Raw genomic sequence first — 22,612 nt, 5'->3', positions numbered from 1 at the left:
AGGGGGGAAGGCAGCAACCATCTGGCCTACAGCACACCACGTCGCGGCGAGGAGGGAAGCATTCGGCCAAGGACATACGGGGCAAATTCTTTAATAAACTCCGCATTCAACTCTCTTTCTTTCTTTTTTTTTTTTTTTTTTTAATAAATTTTAATCAAGGCTCCCGTGGCGGACGCAGCGTCTCCTTCACCTCCCGCCCGCTGGAGCTCAGCATCAAGGCTGGGTGCAGACAAAACCGACCTCAGCCCTCCTGAACGGCCGGGAGCTACCTGCTGGGATGGCATCGAATCCACTGGGATAACTGGGATTCCACTGGGATAACTGGAATAAACGACCCGGCTCGGACACCGGGAGCTTTCGCTGTCGAACCCAAGCCAAAGAAAACCCAAGGGGTTTCTTTATAGGGCCCTGAAGGACCTAGAAACGACCTCTTCCCCTTTTTCAAAAGGGTTCTATGAGGAAAAAGGCAGAGGAGCAGCCGGGTTGCTTCTGACACCGCCACCCTTCTGCGGGCAGGGGTTGGAGCCATCGGCACAAAGCCCGCGGCGATGCACTGGTCGTTTCCTTCCACACGGTGGAGCGTTTTTAGCCTCGTTTCGCCGCCAGTGAAGGTTATTAAAACCCACGTATTAATTACCGCTGCCACATAACTTAAGAGGAGAGGCCCAGCGGTAATTAAGGGAGGTGAGCGAGGGGGTGGAGTTGCAGAGCGTCAGCGGCTCGGCAGCCTGTGCCTACGGATGTGCGCCTGCCCCATGGGATCCCCCAGATAGCTCCAGCGTGGACGTGAATCATTCTTACGTCCCCGGCTCGAATCCCAGCAGCACCACAGGTTTTCAGTGTGACCTTGGGCAAGCCATCAATTCTCCCCCTACCTACCAGACAGAGCAAATAAAAAGGGAAAAAAGGCACCATACTTCACGAGGGCGTTAGGAGAGGAAGCCGAGCGCGCACACAAGCACCGGGAGCCGTGCGAGAAGCACTGCAGGAAAAAAAAAAAAATATTAACAAAGGCAATTACGGCGGCGCTCCCCCGGCTGTATTTCAGGCGGGGATTCATTAGGAGCTCGGCGTTTCTTGCTATCGCAAGAGCCGGGGGCCACAGACCAAGGAAAAGGGGCAAGGAGTGTGGGCATTCGGCCACGCAGAATTCCTGCCCTGCCCGACCGCGGGGCTGAGCTTTTTGGGGAGCTGGGGGGCATCGAGGGGGGAACGTGGTGCCCTGTAATTCCTGGGGCTCTGCCCTGCCGTGATCCGGAGGAAGAATCACGAACCCCTGGTGCTGGTGGTAGAGAAGAAAGGGGAAGAAAGGGTGAAAAAGGGAAAAAAAAAATCCCCCCCCCCAGTCCCCTCCCAAGCCTTCAGATCTACCACAGAAACCCAATCTGGGCTCCTGCCTTCCCCCTGCAAGCCTCTGCTGTTTACCAAGTGAGTCACCCTTCCTGCCTCGAACGCTCCCCAGCTCCTGAATGAATAATTTGGGAGCAAAGCCTCGTTCTCAGCAAACAAACAGCATCAGCAGCGAGCCCCGCACGACGCACGCAGGCCAGAGATAATTTATAGAGTGAAAAGAAAAGAATAACAGGAAACTCCTTCTCTGCATACCCCGAGAAACAAGAATGTACGCGCAAAAATAATTAAATCCGAACTGGAGTCGATTAATTTGTCTACAGGGCTGAGGATTTGTGCTCTGGGAGGCTGCACGGGGCTCTTAAACAGGCTCTGGACGGGGGCCAAGGCTGTCAGTGAGGCAGGGGCTCGGGGAGGTTTTGGCAGCAGGTGCCGCAGCACATGCAGCTCCGCGGGACGAGTTGCTCCGGCTTCCCCGCTTGCTGCCAAGCCGTAGATTTCAGCTGAGAGCTCGGCCTCGTTGCAAACCGAGCCCCCAAGCCCCGGGTGACAACGGGGAGCCCCGCGCAGCCCGCCCGTCGCTGCACCTGGCGGGGACCCCGCGCCGCTCGCGCTGTCGGTGCCAGGAGGGGAGCTCAAAAATGCGGTGAGAGGGAACCCGAAAATGTGCTCGGAGGGAAACGAGGCAGCAGGATCGAGCTGAAAGCGGGACGAGTGTCTCGCTGAGACACCCGAGGCATGAGGGTGGGAGCGAGGAGCAGCCTGGGCACCGCTGCGGGGAGCTGTGAGCCCCGGCACCGTCGCCCTCCGTGGACTTACCCTTGGAGGAGCACAAGGGCAAGCCGTGCCGGGGGAGCAGGCCTCGAGCAGCAGGCTCCCAGGGGTGGAAAACCCCATTTACTGCTCCGGACAGCCGGTGCCACAACTCCAATCCAATCCCCTGACGTTAATTTGGGAAGCAAATTCGGAATTGTTGGGAGGGAGCCCGCTGGGCTGAGGCTGATCGGAGAGGTTTGGCCGTGGTCCCCTCGCTAGCGCCGATCCCCTCCGCCGTGCTATTGTCCCGGTGCTGCAAGAAAGCCGGTCCTAAAAACAAAGAGTTAGCTCCAGTGGAAAAAAAGCGCTCATTGTGCCCGTGCGCCGCTGCTTGGAGGAGTCGCCGTGACTCAGCCTTGACCTTTGAGCACCACCACAATTAGAAGAAGGATGCCGTGCTCCCCATTCAGGGTTTTAACGCGCTGGAAGGTTGGTTTCCTTCAATTCATTCGCAGCACTGGGTGGGCGCCCACCCATTCATGCTGTGCGAGCCTCTCCTTTGGCTTTTTGGGCACAAAAACAGGGTGGTGGTGGTGTGTTTTGTTTTGTTTTTTGCAGAGCTGAGCTAGAACTGCTCACGGGGAACCTCTAACAGCACCAGTTTGGAGAGGGCATCACACTAAATGGATACAGAGGCTCGTTGCCTTTTTTTCCCTTTAATATTAGCACATTGGCCTATTTCCTCGTTAATATTAGCATTTCCTAGCTAGGAGGAAGAAGCTACAAGGAGGAGCAGATCCACACTACCAGAGGAGCGTGAGCACGGCTTAGCCAAGCCTCAAGCGGAGAGGGACAAAAAACAGGAGCCAAATTTAATTCTGTGGATCCTCGGCCACCCTGAGAAGCAACTGGGGTATTTTAGAAACGAGGCGCAGAAATATGCAGGATCTGGCCCCTTTGTGCCTCCCGAGAGGTGCACGAGCTCCGTGGAAGCTCAGCAGACCCCATCAGCCAGCCGTGACATCCCCAAGCGCCCCAGTGCGAGACGTGGGACGGGACCGAGGGGTTCCCCGAAGCCCTGCAGTGACTCCCTCCTGGCTGCAGATGCCCCACATCCCTTCGGAGCACCCCACACTACCCCAGCTCCCAGATCCCACCCTCGGGTGTGATTTCCAACCCATCCCATGGCACAAAAAGCTCCCTGGCACCGATCTCAGCACCACGGCGCACGAGAGCGCATCCTTTCTCAGCGCATCCCTCCTTCCTAGAAACAGCCAAAACCCCAAATCCCTCCTTTTCTAAGGGCCACGATAAGTGCCGAGGTGCGGCAGTAATTAAAGAAGGAGGAAGGCCAACGGCAGAAAAAAAAAAAATCCATGCGTTTGCCTCTTTTTGCCTCTCGGAAGAGCCACCTGTTTTCTCGTAACAGGTAGATTTATGGGCGTATTAACGCGGCGCTGCTGCTCCCACCCTGATGAGGTTCTCAGTGACCCTCTTCTCTCCCGAGATTTATGGTTTCTCGGAGCAGCCTAGTGCAGAGGGGTCGAACTCCAGCTCTTTGCGCCACTCCATCCCGCGCCCAGAGATCACCTGCGCCAGGGACCCGGATCCTTTCCCCAAATCGGCTGCAATCATTATGCAATCATGATGCCTGCAGAAGGTGCCAACCCTTCCCCAGCAAGTCTGTGCAGGCTCACGGGGAGCCAAATCTCGCTCTGCTCACGTTCTTCTCCAACTCCTGCCACCACCGGAGCTCACAACGGGGAGATTTCAGCTGCCTACACACCAGGATTATGTTTGAGGAGCGCATTAGCACGCTCCCAGCTCTCTGTGCTTGCCGGTGGACTCGGTGACCTGAGCAAATCCCCCAGCAAAAGCCCCTCTGTGCCTGCAGCAGGCTTCCCAGCTGCAATTCGTGCTGGCCCAGGGCTCTCGCTCGCTCCTAATTGCCTCCTTGGCTGCTCCTGGCTAATGGCAAACCCTTTTAACATTGCTTTCCACCTGCAGCCCTTAATAAAAATTAAGTGGAGAAACTCTTTGAGTGCACGAAAAATCAGGAGGGATGGAGGCGAGCATAATGCGAGCCGCGTTTCCCCCGCGCCGTTTGATCTACGGCCTCCTCCCAGCCCCGGCAGCAGAGCTCAGCCCTGCCGGGTGCCACCTGGGCGATGATTCAGCGGCGCAGAAACGCACAGCTGAGGTCACCAAAACCGCTTCGCTCGCATCCTCGGGGTCCCAGCCGTTCTTCCGCCCACCTTAGGGGCTGCCGTTCATAAAATTTCACACGCCGGCAGGGCGAAAGGCTTTGAATTTTTCCTCTAAAGCTCGCCGATGTTTGAGGTTTACGGCAAATGTCGCATAAAAGGGAGACCAGCTAGCACAGCGATCCCAAACGGCTTTTAATACCTGAAGCGTGGGCAGGAAATCTCTCCCCCAAGCACAGAAACAAAGGCTCGGGTTCATCCGAAGCGAGCAGGTGAATGAGGAGATTGCACGAGAGCCAGAGTTGAGATGCCGACAGGGATGCTGTGCAATGAAGAGCTCACACCTGCACCCTCAGCACTGCGAGGACCCGGCGACACGTTGCACGGTGACTGCAGGTGGCTGGGGTGGCAGCAGAAGGGAAAAAGCAGGAGCCTTGCACCAAAAAAGCAAAGAAAAGAGCCAGAAAAATACCCACGAGCGAGACGCTGGTGGGACAGGCTGCTCCTTGCTTTTAGCTCTGGCTTGGATTGCTTCAAATCCGGTCCTTTGAGTATTTATTCTTGTAAAGGAGCTTTTTTTTTTTTGAGACTGAGCTGCTCGTCTCCCTGCCTGAAGTCCACGTGAGGAGGGTTCAAGCAGACAAAAGGGACAGGCGATGCTTTCAGCCCCTGACAATCACCCTTGTGACCCTGAGCCCCTCGCCCGTTCCCAAACCCCGCTTCTCAGCCTAGAAGGAGGCACTGCCACATTTACCATTTGTAAATAACTTGAAGAAGTTTAAGAAGCCAAAAACGCTTTAACTGCCCCAAAGACAGACTGCTCCAACGTTTTGCAAGAACTTCATTTTATGAAATGGTTCCATTTAGCAGCCTTTACTGCTGAGATGAATTTATAGCTTGTTTTGCACTGCTGCAGAACTCTCCCACCCCATCCCCTACACACACAATTCTTTATTGTCTAGATGTTTACTCTCAGGGGGAATTTTAGGACTTTAATGTTTTTATTGTTTTAATCCGGCATATAAAAAAATTATTTGAGCTAAACAGCTGGTACAAGTGCTCGGGAAGTGGCGGTGCAGTTTCTCAGCTTGCATCATTAAGCAGGTGTTAAATAAACACGACGCCACGCTCCTCCCGAGATTTACCATCGCTGGAGATTTGCAGGGGACCTTGTGAGAACAGCGGGGATGTTACCAAACATCAGCCCAGCCTCTCCTGCTCCACGGCCCTCTTTATTTCTGCCAAAACTCCCAGGACCTGCCTTACCCAGGCTTATTCACCCTCAATCCCTCCAGCCAGCACCGACAACTGGAGGAAGGGGCGAGTATCTCGAAGGAAAAATCCCCGTTTGCCACCTTCTGTGCACAAAGGGGACTTCTGTGGATTGGCCACGTGTTTAGGCACTCTAAAAAAAACCCAAAAGGTGCTTTTTCTTCCTGCCTGTAATGCGCTGAGATGCGTGCGCCAGTCCTTTGTGCGGCTGCAGCACCGCAGCCCCCAGTGGCAGAGCACCGCGGCGGCTGCCCGAACCCAGCAGTCCCTTACAAATGCTTCCTCCAGCATTAAGAGTGGCTAGAAATAAATGTACTTGTGTTTATTGTGAGTTTTTACACCTCGGTGAAGAGCTGAGCCTCCAAGATAAAGGTCCTCGAGCAAAGCAGCAGCCACTGAGGGGAGGAGAGGGGCCAAAAATTAACATTAAAATAAAAAAAAAAATACAAAAAGCCCACCTAGAAATCCCTCCTACCATCAGCTCCGCTGCCGTTCTCTCATCTCACGTGAAGCAGCTCTGGAAAGAACCCGACTTTTACCATTGCTTAGAGCTTTTCCTACCCCACCCTGGCTCTCCAGCGAGGCTCGGGGGGGGGCTCGCAAAGCGCACGAGGACGCGGCGTCCCCTGCTCGGCATCGCGGCGAGCCGCAGCCACGGCGGAAAGCCGCAGTCAGCCGCAGAGGGGCGGAGCGGCCGCCGCACAATGCCCGGCTCCATCCCGGCGAGCATCCTCGGAGGCTGAAATCCTTCCTCTTCTCCCCTCTTGCCAAGAGCCGGCTCCGGCTGCCGCTTCTGCGGGGCTCGGTCGGGTCTTGCTGGGCTCGGATGCAGGGTCCTGCAAAAAAATCGTGTCCCCCAGCTCCTGGCTGCTGTTTAGGGATTGGGATTGAAGGAGGTCACGAGCTGGTTGGGTGCTACTGGCTCCGTGTGGGGTGTAAGGAGGGAAAAGGCGCCTCTCTTTTTTTCCCTCGTGACCCAAAGCAGGCTCCTCAGCAGCGTTTTTTGCTGGGGAAGGAGATGGGAGACCCTCACCGAGTCCCCCCCCAGTTGTTTTTTGTCCTTAAATGACAGTTTCCCTGGATTTTATGCAAGAGGTGTGCAGAAAATCCTGCAAATTCGTGCACCTTTTTGGAGATTAAATGCATGAAAGCAAGGCCTTCGTCAGAGCTGCGTGCCACTTCTGCCTGCATTAACCAGGGAAGCGTTAGCTGTCCGCACAACACCACAACCTGCTCCTAAGCTTCAGAAATCAGCAGGCAGGTAGGAAGCGAGCCTCTGAACACCACCACCAAAACCCCAAACCAACCTGTCTGGTCTTCAAGAGTCTGTTTCTAAAATAAGGAAGTATTTGACCACGGAAGAGGCAGGAAGAATCCAATCCTGGGTGCAATCTTGGACCCCGAGACCTCTCTCACTTCCCATGCACCTCACCCGTCCCAAACCTCCGAGCCCAGAGCCCTGCTTCACATTTGCTTTCCAAGGGAGCAGGGATGAAAAGCAGGTCTGGAGATAAGACGGCACGAGGTTAAACTCGCCGGCCAACGTGGCCCCGGGCAGCTTTCTGCCCCTCCCGAGCTCCAGAGCACCAGCAAGTTTTCAGATCAGTCTAATTTCAAGTTAATAAAAGAGCCCGGCTCGATTTATGGCCTCGTGCTAGCAGCACACGCCGTTTGCATTTTTGATATAGGGCGAGAGCTCTAGGTGAGGACTGGGCTGAGATTATTTTGTTCGGAGCAGAAACTCCGCGGCTGTGAAAGCCCCTTAAATCAAAACGAGAAGAAAGCATTCCCTGCAAGCCCGCAGCCAACGCTCCTTTGTGGGTATTTTTGCAGCCCCGATCATGTTCCCAAGAAAGGGGAAACCCTCCCTCCTCGTTCCCCCCCCCCCCCCAACCTTCAAGAAAGTGGAAACCACCTCGTAATCTGGGAGCAAACAGCAAGGACGGGGCTCGGAAAAAAAATAAAAGAAATAAAATAAATCGTTAGAAACCTGGCAGCACCTGAGAAACTCCAGATCCAGCTGCGAGAGCCCACACGCAGCTCTTCACGGGGGACCTTTGTGAAAGGGTGAGAACCCTAAAGCCAGCTCCGAAATACCCAAAATACTCTGAAATACCCAAATGCTCGCCGTCAGTGGGCACCCTGCTGAACCTGCACCCTTGGGTGCTGCGCAGGGGCCGCTTTCCAAGCAGGGGGATGTTCTCCCACGTTGTCACCCACAGACATTTCTGCCGGGGACTTCCCCTCCTGCTCTGCTCACGTACGTGGCATCGAATGGCCCCAATAAAAGGGGGCTCCGAGCCAGGATGTGTTCATATTCGTACATCTATAATGTAGATGGACGTGTAGCAGACATGAATAAATATATATGAGAAGAGAGAGGGAGATCCTGGTTCCTCTCTCTTTATATTTTTACCCCTGAATTTGCCAGTCGCCTGTTGAAAAGCAAAGGGCTTGGCAGCCCAGCCTGCCCTGGAGATCAGGCTGGGTGCTGCTGAGCGCCCTTCCTCTCAAACACCAAAGGTGAAATCAAGTTTTGGGCAGCTCCAAAGAAGGTTTTGGCGCTGCCCCTGAGCCCTCTCCCCCTTCGTGGCGGGCAGGAGGGGCTCCCTTTGGAAGCGACCCACCCCAGCGCCGCAGCTGAGTGGTGGGTGCGCTTCGGCTGTGATTTGCGAGCGGTTTGAAGGATCCTCTGGGACGAGAGGTGCTCCAAAAGGGCAATTAGCTCCATCACTGGCTATTCCGCTGCAACACGCCACGGGTTTACTGGTTGCGTGCCGCCTCATATACCCCGGCTGATGCCAAAATGAACAAGGATGCTAATGAAGCGAGCGGCGAGCGTGCCCGGCGCGGCGGCGGATGGCTCTGCAGCACAGCTCGTCCTCCACCAGCCTTTTTTCTTTGACAGGACCCGCACGAAAGCCGGCTGCTGCATATTTTAAGGCGTTATTAGGCAGCCTGCAGCCTCAGCACAGCATCTCCGAGGCGGTAGAGGGGAAGAGCACGCAGCTATTTCTTCAAATCCAGAGGTGCTATTTCTTCATTTTAATTGCTACAGCAGCCAATATGGCCAAGAAATCCTATTACGGGCTTTTTTTTTTTTTTTTTTTTTTTTTAGAATAGGCGTTCACCAGAAGAGATAACTCTAAGAGATGTGAAAGCTGTTGCCAAATCTCATTGCGTCTCCAGCCTGAGAAGCCAGGGTCAGCAGAGATTATTATTTTTTTTTTTTTAGAAAATCAGAAGTAGAAAGGAACTAAAGCAAGTTTCAGTTACTCATCTCCTCTATGTATGTTAAAACAATTCATTTAAAAAAAAAACAACTTATATTTAATTGGATTTGAGAGGTTTTTAGAGAAATATGCTCTAAAGCCTCATCAAGCAAGCCTAGGGCACCTTCCAGAGACCTCTTGCCAGTCCCCCCCTAGTGCTGCACACGCAGGAGGACGCTGCGGTAGATGAAAACATCCAAAACCAGCTTCCAGATAAATTTTGCTGCAGTGCATGCCCTTTCTAGCAGCCTCCTCCCCCAGTGGCCTTAGGCACCGGTGTCCCAAGCCCTGTGCAGGAGGGAAAAGCTGCTCTCGCCCACCCAGCCCTTCACACGTGGCTGCAGCCGCAGAGCAAACCCTGGGGCTCTGGCGAGGAGGGCGAGCAGCACGAGCACACCTACAGCATCTCAGAGCCTCCCCTGCAAATGTTCCCAATCCCCAGGTGCCTTCTGCCAGTTGTCCTCTTCCCTAAGCAAAGAAGAAAAGCCCTGCAAGAAACACATCACCCCAAAAAATTCGGGTGGAGATCTCACGGGCTCTCAGCACCACCACTACATCACAAGGGCTGCACCAGAAAGGGGTTTGGCAGCAGGGTTGAAGCCAGGAGCTTACTGGCAGGCAAAAAGGATGCAAAGGAGAAGAAATCCAGGGGGAGAACGCAGAGGACACCCTGCAATAACCGTTACTCTTCCCTGCCTGGTGTCACTTTGAAGCCTGCCATGTGCCATGACGGGAAGCGGGTGTTGCAACGCTCCCTGCACCCCTGGCACTGCAGCAACCAGCCCGGGGTTATTTTTAAACCGTGGGGAGGGTGCAGAGGGGAAGAAAGGCAGCAAAATAGAGGAATTAGCCAGTCCTAGAGAAGGCGGGAGTGGGGGGGGAGCAGGGATGAAAACCAAGCCCGGGCTGGGTGGGGTGACAGCTGCCCCGTGGCACCGGGCCAGCACCGGCACCAAAAGGGCATCGGGGAGGACGGCGGCGCGGAGCCGCGGCAGTGCCCGTGCTGCAGGAGGGGAGAAGAAGCCTGCAGAAAGCCCTTGCAAAAGAAAAGCCTTCCCTCCTCGTCCCTGCAAGGCTGCCTCTCCGTGCTGCAGTGCTCGTGGACGTGGAGGGCTTCCAGATTCGTTACCCGAGCTCTCCGCAGCGCGGCCGCTGCCCAGAGAGGATTTGGGCACGGGCTGGGGGGCACCAAAGCGGCCACAGCACTAAAAGACAGCTCGTGCTCAACACCAAATCAACCAGAGGGGATGCAAAGACGTTTTCCTGCGAAGAACAGAATGCCAGCACGTCACGTTATTGAGAGCTGGCTCTTTGGCACGGGCTTACGTGGCGCTTTCTGCGCGGCCGCGGGGTTTGCGCAAAAGGTCCGGCGAGTCCTTTGGCATCCAGGCTCTTATTTAGAAACGGGGGATTTGGAAAGCTGTCCGGAGCCGTTTCCATCTGACAGACAAGTGTCTGTGTCGGTTCAGCGCCGCGCACGTGCTTCAAATGCAAAGCAGAAGTGGCACTGGCAGAACTGGCAGCGAACCCCAGCCGGAGGAATGATAAAGATTTTAACTTACAGGAAATGCTGCTATTAAATAATATTTAAGTCTTAATTATATTTTAAAACAGCCATTTTATAAAAAAAGAAGTTCTATTATAGTGCTTTTGTAGTTAAAGGTCTGTCAACATTTCCATTTTAAACCTTCATTTCTAGGGGGTTTATAATTTGGTCATAAAAATTCATTCTAGGCTGGAACTTGGCATACAGGGGCTCAGCCTAGGAGCAATATTTTTTATTATCCAATTTGGTTTAAATTGGTTTGGCCGTTTTTAAGTTATAGGAGTGTAAAAAATAAACGTTTACTGGTTTCAGATGCCTTCTCAAGCTTATTATTATTCAAAATTAGCTTTCCCCTCCCCACCTCCAAAAATACCTTCAGCAAGAGGTGGGAGATATCACTTCGCGCTGCCGACAACACATGAGTTACAATTCAAATTAATTCCCTTCTTTTGATGCTAACAACCTCAAGAGTTACTATAACCAACCACTACTTTGCCACAGACCCATTACGCACTGTAAATGCTCAGAGATTTGTGCAGCATCTGCCATTTTGTGCCTGCTGTACAGGTACTGCAGCTGTAAAGGCCTTAATTTGAAATAAATAATTAACTCGGGAAACCTGCACTCCTGGAGAATAATGGAAGACCTTTAACCAAGATGTTTCTCTGCAGAATTTTATTTCAGCTGTGGCAGCTTCAAATAAAAAGCTGCAGATGTGAAGCAGGCAGGCACATACAGCTAGGAATTCCTCGCCACGGAGCCTCAGACATTTCCTTGGATTTAAAAACCAGAGGAGAAACTCTAGTTTATGGCTCAGCTCTTCAAATCACTCGGGTGCAGTAGGGACACAACATAGACGTGACTTCGCATGCTAAGTGCAGACGAGGGGTATCTGTGCCCAAGCATAACAAAAAGCTTGGAGAATTATTATTTTTCTTTATCCTGGCTCCATCGTTAACATCCCCGCTTTTTCATTTTAATATTTGGCTGGCACACAGGGGCGTCAGCCTCAGCTCAACCCCACCAGGCTGTGACCCTTTAGGGCACGCAGGGGAGGTCTCTGCAATGCCTCCAAGGGCTCAGAGACGGATGGGAACTGCTTCCCCGAGGATCCAGCCCCTCGTTTTGGTCCCTGGGTGCCCTGTGGCGTTGTGAGGTGCTTGGGTCACCTCGGGCAGAGACCCGGCGTCGGTCCCAGCACGGAGCCCCAGATGGGGAGCTAGTGAGTCCTGCTCTTGGCTTCCAGCTCTCTCCAGTCCTGTCCAGCTTCTGTGACTGCTACCATCCGCCCTGCTCCACAGAAGCTGCTCTCCTGCTTATTAAGGCTCTGATTTCCAAAGCCGTAACGGCTCCTACCTCATTAAATCGGGGGGCGTTAGGAGCTGGGATTCTTTAGGAAAAACACCCTGCGCCTGTGGCCAAGGCTAGCCCCGCTCAGTTCCCGTGCCAGGACAGTAACAATCTCGATGGGAGGACGGGGTGTCATAACTCTGCTTAATCACCGTTTAAATTCCTGCTTGCTCTACCAGCAGGTAGCCAATTGGGCTGAAGTTTCTCCAGGACTCGATTTTAACCCTCCGAGTGTCTCACGCAGCTCGTCTGCCTTCCCTTCCCGAGCGCCAGGAGCAGAGTCTCAAGAGGCAGGCCCTGAGGAGGCTGTTAAATCAATGCACAAATATTTCTTTCTGTACGTGCTCATATCCAGAGCAAACACCTCCGTGCCCTGCGCACGCGTGGCCCCGGCAGCAAGCTCCAGCAGGGCTCACACACCCCTCTGGATCTCCTCCTCCAAGCACCAGTGGCTCCTGACACCTCCGAGGCAGGGAATATTTTCTTACCTTGCTTCACCCCATAACGGGAAGGACAAAAGAAGGACGGAGACAAAGCCAGCCTTTGGGACTGCCGTGAAAGAAAGATGCTTTGCTGTAAAGCAACGGGCACGGGCACTGCCTTCCTCTCACCTCTGGGCTGCTCTGCGCACCTACCTACTGGCTCCTCTACATTATTCTGCCTCTTCCTATCACACCAGCTTGTCCTGACTGATCTGCTTCCACCGAGGACCTTCAGCCACTGCGACACCTGCAGGAACAGGGACAAGACTCATTTCTCCTAGCAGCAGAGCTGGGATAAGGAGGCACCGGCACAAACCCCAGCTTGTGCTGCCACCAGCATCCATCAGTGGGAGGCTGCGAGTCCAGGAACCAGGCAGGTCCCAGGCCACCCGAAAGTTTGGAGCACGACAAGGAGCACTCACCGCTGGAAAGCTGCTCGGAGGGTCGTGCTTTGCCCCCTCTCTGTACCAGGCCTGGTATAAAAGGGATCATCTATATTCGTTTGGATTATACAAGCTCCAAAACACACCTTAGCTTCAGTTCCGCATTTAACCAATCGCCGGAGCCATTTGTTGCCTCGTATATTACAAAGCAATAGAGATTTAAGGGATAATGGTCATGGCGGCAGAGTATACAAAGCAATAAACTGCTTTTGAGGTTGGTTAAATGCCAAGTGATGCTGAGGCCTCAATGCCATAAACATTATTTCTATTATATGACAAGATAAGAGGATACAATAAACCACAAAGAAGAAAAATCATTTTCTGGCCTCGTGAAAGTTCTGGGCTCTGCGTTTCTCGGACACTGCACGAGCATCACCTCAGCGGCGTGGGTTTAAAGGGAATAAATTGTTAAATTAAGGGGGGGTTTAAAAAGCAAACGATTGTTTGAGGAAATGGCCTGTATAACTGTAGTGCTGGAATTAGGACCCGAGCGATGATTTGTGTCACTTATAAAGAGGGGAATGGCACTGAGTGGGGAGGCAAGGGCCAGGCAAAGTCTTGCTCCCAGTAGAATATATTCAGGGTTATGGGCCCTTCATTAGTTTGGGCACCAGGAGCGGGCAAAATATCTTTATTAATAAAGATGGCCCTCTGTTACGACGCTTCATAAAACCTCCTGCATCCAGCGCTGCCCAAGCCTTCAGGAGAGGTTCTGCTCCTCTCCTGGAGTTGTCGGAGAGGCACGGCCATCCTGCAGCATGCACAGCACCAGCTTTCTCTGCCCGGATCAGGCTCTAGGCACAGTCAGAAGTCTTCAGCACAGCTTTCCAAGGGAGGAAACAAACCCAGGCGGTGAGCGACTTCCCCCTGCAGCCACCAGATCACAGCAACGAAGCAGCACGAGCCCAGCCGAAGCCCCTGCCTTCCTCCCAGACCTTTGCTCTGGATGCCTTCAGCATGCTGGCCGAAGCTTTAATTACCCCGTGTTAATGAGTCAGAGCTGTATCATTACCCAGACTTCGTTAACACCTTTCAACTTTAACGGCAACGCTTTGCTTTACAGCTCACCCTCGGGTTGCGCCAAGGCTGTCTTTCATCACTCAGAGTGTTTTAAATGGGATTAGGAGATTTTGCTAACGATTAGCAGCGCGCACCACCTCCAGATTAGTTTCACCCAAGGTGTTCAATGAAAGCCTGACTCGGGGCACAGCTCCACGCTTCCCTTGGGTATTTCGAGGCAGCAGCACGGGGCTCACGGCCCCGTCGAGGTGCAGAGGGGGCTAGGGGAAGGGGGCCAGGGAAAAACGTGCCAGCTGTCCTCTCGGAGCAGATACCGGCTAAATGACCTTGAGAAGAATCCTCTTTAAAAGCAGTATATGCGGCGCATTTAGGAGTCAGCTGTGTCGCAGCAGCCTCGCCGTTGGGAAGCGATCGCATGCAGAATCCAAAAATAACACCATTAAAGACCTAGCAACCAAAACATGTTTACGTGCCCACTGAAAGCCCACTGCTTGTGATGATACGGGAGGGCACAGCAAGACCTGCCCGTCTATTTTTGGTGGCTGCTCCCCCTTCCCCCTCCGCACTTCCCTGAAAAATTCGCTTTATGGCCTTCTTCTCCACATAGAAGGGACAAAGGGAAAGCAGAAAAGAGGCAAAAAGCACTGCAGACAGGGCTGGCACTAGCTATAGAGGGGAAGAACCAGCTAATGATACAAAGGAATTACACTGGGAAGCAACAGATTTATTTTTTTTTCCTTTAAACCGAAGTGGGAAAATCTCCACCGGCTTCCCAGTAATTGCCTGCAGTCTCCTGTTCAAATTAGCCTGGCTCTGCTCTCCCTTCTCCCGTGACCTCCCACGTACTGCGTGTCTCAAAGCAGCGTTTGCAGGAGGCAGATCACTGATTTTAGGGAGAGGAAAAGGATTTTTGATTTCCCTGTGCCCGCTCCCCCAGCTGATCATAAAGCCTCAAGCCCATCGCAGCCTGCTCAGGACCGTGGTGGAACAGGGACTCCCTGTGCAATGGGAGCAGCCCACCAAAAACAGATCACACCCCTCAAACAGGGAAATACCCAACAGAGCAGAATCTGCAGGGACCAAAACATACCAGCAGGTCAGGCACGGGGTCAAAGGTTTAAAGACAGAGAACAGAACAGAGGCATTGGAGCCCAAAAACGATGACTGTGATGACCGAAGAGGCAGAGAGGCTCAACAGCCAACAGCACCCTCCCTTTCCAACGGCTTTCTTCCTACACAAGATGCACACAGAGGTCTTCAAGGATCAGAAAAAAACCTGCAAGGAAGTCTCCTCCAGTGCCAGCCGCAGCCTGGCTCGTTTTTGGGCTGGGAAACATCCTCCTGTGCTTTCAGTGATAACACACCGTTTGTACGCTGGGGTGAAAATCAAGTTACCTTCCAAAAAGCTCAAAACTCTGCATCCTGCCGACTCTCACGGGTGCCAGAGGCATTCAGCACCAGTAGGAAGGTTGGGATCCTGCGGATTTCACTGCCCCTGACACCTGTGTTTGAAGACAAGCGTTTCAATCTTTAGGAAACAAGGGAACGAACTGAGAGAGGTGCAGCCACCTCTGACCCTTATTAAGGCTTCACTTTAACATCAGCCCACACGAATAAGCCATTTTTGATGGGATGATCCATGGCGGCTTGCCGAGGGTCAGGTTTTAGTGCCAAAAGGCACCACAAGCTGCTGGGGAAACAATGCAGCACGTGCTCGAGAGCTCAAGCCCTGCAGACAGCTGCTGGCAGCCATCATCCCCCCAACATTGAATATTAAAAATAAATCCAGATCTGAAGCAGCCAACTGCACTTCCCTGTCTGGCTCTTCTCGAGGATCCAATTTTACTCCACTTGTCCACCGAACACTGATTTAGGCTGATCCTTCCACCATCCTTCCAGCTGGTACTGCCGCGTTTTACTGGCGAGCAGAATTTGTAAAGGCTCTAAAAAGCTTCAACATGAAGCTGATGCAGAGAATAAAGGACAAAAAAAAAACATGCACGCAAGATACTAGGACTTGCAGGGAGAGGTTTGGGGCTCTACATATTTAGTTAGCCCAAAGGACCGTTAAGGGGTGACTTGACCTGTCAGTAAACACCTACAGACATCAGACATTTGATAGAAAGGATTTTCTGTCTAAGAAACAAAAATTAATAAGATCCACAGCCTGGAAGCTGCAGCTGAACAGGTTCAGACTGGAAATAAGGCATAATTTTTCCTTACCAGAGAGAGCAATTAACTATTAGAACAACTTAACCGAGGGCTGTGGTGAATTTTCCATCACTGGAAATATTTTAAATCAAGCTTGGATCATCATTATTTAATACATGCTCTGGTTTGAACAGGTATTGAAGGACGTTCTAGGAAACTGTGCACGAGGTCAGGTTAGATCACAATGAATCATACCGGTATGAATTACCCGGATTCTAACATTTCAATATTAACATGAAGAATTGTCAGAATTACCCATAAGCAGCAGTCTGGAACAGCGAAAGGAGGAAGCAACCACCTTTATATGTCATTTGTGGGAGATTGTGGGAGATTAAATTTAAATACATTGTTGTTTGCCTTAATTGCTTGTTTGAATCCGATTTTAAGGTTGTATGATTGAAGTGCTCACATCATTAAGTGCTCAAATACAGCTAATACATTTTATAAATGACTTGCACAATTTCACAGGCAAAGAAGTTCAAGATAAAAAGCAGCTTATGAAAAAAAAAAAAAAAAAAAAAGGAAGATCACCTGCAATGGATAGAAAATGCTTCAGATGAGACTAGTGCCAGAATGACCAAAATGCTAAGGAGTCGTAACTGTGTATTTTTTTAAAAATCCCCAGTCCCCAAGAGTTTGCAGATGAGGTTTTTGACCCATTTCTGCGCTATAAAAATAAATGTATCACAGTATTCACATACAGTCTCCAAAGACATGCCCTGGGGATGCAGAATTATCTTTAATTCCAATTAAGAGACCCACAAGAGGCACTAAAGGATTAAAGACCCCAAAGAATCACGTGGGGGACAGGAGTACCACCCTGGGATCGGTCAGACCTCCCAAATGCGTCACAGCCACAACAATTTGGCAACCTGGCATCCAGTGGTTGCAGACAGGAAAACGAAGTGCTTGTAGACCACTTACTATCTAATTAAAACCCACAGTTCCCCTCTCCCTCCACCCTAAGAGGTTCAAATGCTTTGGAACAGACAAACCCGATTTTCCTTGGACTCCGTACAGTTCTGTATTTCCACAGAAGCCCCGGTTCCTAATAAATCCCATTAAAACGGCCCCAACAGCGGTTGCACAATCCCCCTGTCCCTCCCGTTACTATGGTGGGAAAGGTACCAAGATGCTACGCCACCGAGAGACCCCAAACTGGGCTTTGGGAAAGCACTAATTTCATCAAAATTCAACACAAAGGTGCCTTCCCCAGCAGGCACGCCGACAAGAAGGGTCCTTTTGCTGCAAAGGGGATGTGACTCATTCAAGGATAATCGTTTGCCCTAAGAAAGCCAGCAAAAGTTTTGCAAGGCCGTAGCCAACCCCAGCAAGTTGGCCGTGGAAGAAAAAAATTCACAATGGGTCTTTTTTCTTTTTTGGCAAGCCCAAAATAGTCCGTGGCAGTTTGGGGTTCGCATAACACGAACCATCAACTGTCACATTCTCAGCTGCTTTACAGAATATGCCACAGCAGCTAACTCATCCTGACAGAGAGCGAATGCCTGTCCTTTGGTTAAACAGCCTTGAAAGAAGATGAGCAACGTTATCAGAAAACATTAACGGGAGATCAGCATGTTTCCTCTGGGCTGTGTGGGTCTCAGGGAAAACACCGACAGAATAACAACACGCTGCAGAGCCAGGCAGCTTTCATTACTTTGGAGTGCCTGCACTTGCTCATAACCTGGATTTACACACTGCAAATCCTCTGATCTGATTACCTCCAGTGATCACGTAAAACACCGGCTTTAAACTCTTTGCCTCAGTGATAAAACAGCCACTTTGATTCACAACGACACATTCACAATAAAGTATACTGTAAACGTACCTGTCCGCAGCCGGGGGCATTGCACACAAACGGCCTGTCGTCTCCCATATTTCATGCAGCTCAGCTAAGCTGGGGAGAAAGAAGAGAAGAGGAAATTGTTAAATAAGCTAAAAAAAAATATATATATAATATTAAAAATCTCAAGAGCAGAAGCAGCCCTCTGCAGGACCGTCATTAATCACAGGGAAGGAGGATCTCCTTGTGCCCTAGATCGCCATCAGGGAAGAGAAATTAATCCAACCCAAGTTTAAGTAAGGTTTCGGAGGGCCTGGCTGATTTTTCACGTACAAAGTGGAAGAGGCAGCGTGGCTGGAAGGGCTCATTGGGAACCGTGACAGTGCGACAGCGCGGGCCACCGGCCAGGACACGAGCACTTGTCCATGCCTGGGCTCCCTCCAAGGCCCCACCAGCAGCTCTCTGGAGGGCCCAGCCACTTTCTGCTCTCCACGTCTCAGTTTTGTAGAATCACAGAAAGGCCTGGGTTGAAAAGGACCTTAAAGATCATCTAGTTTCAACCCCCCTGCTCCAGGCAGGGTTGCCAACCAGTAGAGCAGGTTGCCCAGAGCCGCATCCAGCCTGGCCTTGAATGCCTCTAGGGATGGGGCATCCACAGCCTCTCTGGGCAACCCATTCCAGTGCCTCACCACCCTCTGAGGGAAAAACTTCCCCCTAATATCTAAACTAAATCTCCTGTCTTAGTTTAAAACCATTCCCCCTTGTCCTATCGCTATTAACTCATATAAACAGGTGTTCCCCCTCCTGTGTGTACGCTCCCTTCAAGTAGGCCGCAATGATGCTCCCTTCAGGTACTGCAAGGCCACAATGAGGTCTCCCCAGAACCTTCTCCAAGCTAAACGAGCCCAATTCCCCCAAGATTTCCTCATAGGAGAAGTGCCCCAGCCCTCTGATCATCTTTGTGGCTCTCCTCTGGACCTGCTCCAAGAGCTCCACATCCTTCTCGTGCTGGGGGCCCCAGGCCTGCACGCAGTGCTCCAGGTGGGGTCTCACAAGAGCAGAGCAGAAGGGACGATCACCTCCCTCTCCCTGATGGCCACCCCTTTTTTAATGCAGCCCAGGACATAGTTGGCCTTCCAGGCCAACCTGCTGGCTCATGTCCAGTTTTTTGTCCAGCAGGACCCCCAAGTCCTTCTCCACAGAGCTGCTCTCGAGTTCTTCACCCAGTCCATGTATTTCTATATATTTCATCCCCTGCAGGACAGGGACAACGCTCGTCTCTCACAAATTGGTGCCCAAGCCCAGCAAAGATGCACAAAACATCCCAATAGCCACAGGTGGAGGGTGTCAAGGCTGCTGCTTCACCCTCCCCTCAGATTGAGGGTAGGAAGCACGGACACACGAGCAGAGACGGTGACAATCTCCAGAAGGAAAAAAAAAAAAAAAAAAAAGAAAAACGCACAAGCAAGAAGCGAGCAAATAAATCCAAGTCCTCTCTACGTACAAGTTATATTTTCAATGGGAGAGAGCTAAAATTTGTCATTTAATTAATTAAGGGATTATAGGAGTGGTGCTCCGTTTTACAAGGCAATAATCTGGCTCCCTAGTGGGTAAACTACAAGGCTGGTGGCAGGGGTAGTTTATCACAGATTATAGCCAAGGATAACAAAACACTCAGTCCTATTATGCTACAAGTGAAGCTATTCTTATTAATAATAATAAAAAAAAAAAACCTAAGAGTAAATAAAGTAACCCCCACCACCTCAAATTCAAGAAATAATGGTTCCCTCCACCCACTGATATTTTTACAGCAGGATTTTAAAAAGCCATAATAAACCAAATGCTATCTCTTCAGGGGGTTTACTGCACGAGCACGTTCTGGCTGCTCGCGTCGCTTCCAGCATCTCCTCCTCCGAGTTCAGCGCTTGGCTCCAGCCACGCATGTCAGCCTGCTACAGCCAAGAGCAGAAACGAAACCAGACCGCGGCCAGAAGGCATTCACGGAGACACAGGCTCTTTTAGCCAGCCTTTTGCATTTCTAACCATGAATGCATGCACGCACGCACGCGCCGAGCGGCGGCGGGAGGGTGGGGAGACTTGTTATTTTTAGGAGCTATATGAGAAAGTGTCCGAAGAACGCGACTTCATGGCACAGGGCGAGCGCATGGGCTGCAGAGAACAGCCCCCTTTTGCTTTTTGTAAAAAAAAGACACACATATACATCTTGCTTCATAATAAAAAGGCTATTTTTCGATGCTTACAGCTGAAGTGGGTGGCGACACGAGGCGGAATTCCCCACCCCGAGCCCTGGTTCGGCCACGGCACAACCCAGCAACAACCAAAAGCTAGCAGCAAGGAGCTGCCAGCCCTTCTCCCCCAAAAGGGAGAGACGTCCACGACACCAGGCCGTGTTTGGATTTATTAAGCAAAACGCTAGGGCCTGTGCAAACACGGGCTCACAAAGGATAAATAGCCCTCTCACAAATGTAACGGGCGAGCGGCCAAAACCTCCCTAGCACAGGGCAAACTTCACAATACAGGCAATGAACACGGCCAGGAACAGCCCAGCAGCCCCCCAGAAAAGCCCCCAGGACTGGGATGGGGCTGGCAGAACTCGAGGGTGCCACCAGCCCTGTGCTAGAAGATTAAATCCTGACAAAGGCCAGCCTTGAGGTGACCCAGTGATATGGGTCTCAATGAGAACTCGTGAAAAAAGAGGAGTTGGCACCATCCTGAACTTCCCCCAAGCTTCCCACTGGGAACTTGAGTAGTGGGCATGCTGAACCGTTGCTTCTGCTGCTAAACAAGCAGGGACCTCACCTGCATCCTTCCACAACTGACTGCATCTCTTCCAAGTGGAATTGCTTTGGTGCACCTGCTGCATCCTACTGGAGGTAACGCAGCAGCTGCCACCGCCTGCTCCGAAGGCACAGAGAAGCTCAGGGAGTTGAGGATGTTCTACATGCAAAAGCAGCCTCTACCAAGGAGAGACGAGGAGGTTAAGTGTTCCTGTACCACCGAACCACTGCTCAGATCAACTCCCTGATGCTGCAAAGAATGAAAGCAGAGAACTCTCGAAACAGATTTTATCACCAGCACTTGAGGTCCAGAAGGATCGTGTCTAGACCTTCAGTTAGTGGTGCAGAAAGCTGCAAGCTGGAGTCAAGAGACAGGGCTCGAGCCTTTACTACGGAGTCCTAGCAGAAGGTAACCCAATTAACACTTTTTCTGTAAGAAAATAACAGAAATCAGATCAGACATGAAGGACACATCAGCTAGAAAACTACTAGTTATTTTACTGTCTGTGTAGCACAGCAGGTGGTAAGACTCCTGTATAGGGATACAGACCAACTGAAGGTCCAACAACTGCTCTTTTGGGCAGTTTTGGGGCTTGTTTTTCCCCTCTCAACAGCCAATCTTCCTTTGTGCCTGTCTTCTTTGCCCATAAGGGACAAGGATGTGTCCCACAGCACTCGGCACAGCCAAGGCTCCCAGGAGCTGCAGGCAGCGTTGTCCATCACGCTGGAGGGAGAAGAGGCATCGCTTCCAGCCTTCTTAGTCTGCATTTAGTCAATGACACGTGCAGGCTTCCTGCCTCCAAAGCAAGGGGCACAAGTTTGCACTCGTGGGGGCTCCCAGGTCAGTGTTTGAGCAGCACTCTGGGGGTGTAAATAGCAGGGAGCATCCTGAGAGCTGGCAACACGAGAGCCTGGGAGCTCCTCCTGGAGTCCTTGCAGCCAGGTACGCCAGTGATGAGGTCTGCAAGACGAGGCTGTGCCGTCATGCTTAGAGCCTGCTCCCCCCAAAAAAACCCCAAACCTCAATTCCTCTGCCAGTCCACACCGCAGTCAGCAACCGTCAGTGATGACGATGCTCCAAGGCGAGAGCTGTGGCACAGAGGAAGCAGCGAAGTCACCGAGCTTTGAAGGAGAGTTGCAATGCCCCTTGCTGTCTGAAGCAGCCTGGTGCTGGAAGATTTTAAATTGCCCTCGAATGTTTAAGCTCCGGCATGTGGGATGAGGTTGGGGATGGATTTGTTTCATCAACAAACAAAGCTTATTGTTCAACACGTAGCATAATTATCGCAGAGGGAGACTGCTGTATTTCGCAGGGCAGCTGATGCTGTGCTGCTTTAATTAACACAGGTCAGGGATCCGTCCTTACCACTGTCACTTAAGCAGCTTGCTGCCTTCCCCAGTAAGAAAAACACGAGGTAGGCAGACCCCGAAGTTCGTGCTTCTGATGCAGATAAAAGCTGTTTGAGAAGTTAAAGAAATGGATCAGCTGTCACTTCTCGGGGTTTTGATAACCCGAAGCGAAACAGAGGCAGGAAAACAAAACAAAAACCCAGCGGCGTTTCAGGCTGCCTGCCAGCTCCTTCTGATAGCATAACAAGCAGCTCTATTAAAAAAAATTGGGGACTAACACGCTGCAAAACCCTCAGTTTACTTGATCTTGCAAAGTGTCAAGAGGATTCACTCATTCTTTACAGAAAGATTTAGCTGCTCGTTCACTACGGAATATGACTGGTATGTACATACATGTGCTCAGATTTATATCACATTTAGTCAGGATAAATTGCTTCAATAAATTCTTTTCTTAAGAACAGGCAGAATAAGCAGATGATTGGATACTGGGAACACATTCTCATCCCTCTTCCTGCAGCCGCGGGACAGTATTTCACTGTTTTGATGATTTTTAGCATGTTGGAAACAGCAAGGGGAAGCAAAGAAATGCAGACAGATTACTGAAGCGTGCTTCAAAGTTCTGTCAGCACAGACCTGACAAGCAGCTGCCGTCTCATGGAAGACTAAAAAGACACTTTCTAGCAAAGGCGACCGCGCTCCACGAGCCCGTATGTGTTTTTCTCTCTCTGGCATCACTAACTCACACTATATTTGCATGCAAATAACCTCCAGGCTG

General features: G+C 51.4%; 1 protein-coding gene across 1 annotated transcript in view; it reads right to left on the bottom strand.

Moving 5' to 3' along the window:
* The window catches only part of LOC116499852 (cyclic AMP-dependent transcription factor ATF-7-like), a 48,804-nt gene that overhangs the window by 12,760 nt on the left and 13,432 nt on the right, over window positions 1-22,612 (bottom strand). The window contains exon 3 of the mRNA XM_032204702.1: window positions 17,735-17,803. Coding sequence (XP_032060593.1) covers window positions 17,735-17,782 — 48 coding nt within the window. The 5' untranslated portion in view covers window positions 17,783-17,803. The remainder of the gene's footprint in view (window positions 1-17,734; window positions 17,804-22,612) is intronic.

Source organism: Aythya fuligula, chromosome 29 (assembly GCF_009819795.1).
Source record: "Aythya fuligula isolate bAytFul2 chromosome 29, bAytFul2.pri, whole genome shotgun sequence".
NCBI lineage: Eukaryota > Metazoa > Chordata > Aves > Anseriformes > Anatidae > Aythya > Aythya fuligula.
Note: the sequence above shows the minus strand (reverse complement) of the source record. Positions and strands in the feature narration are given on the sequence as shown.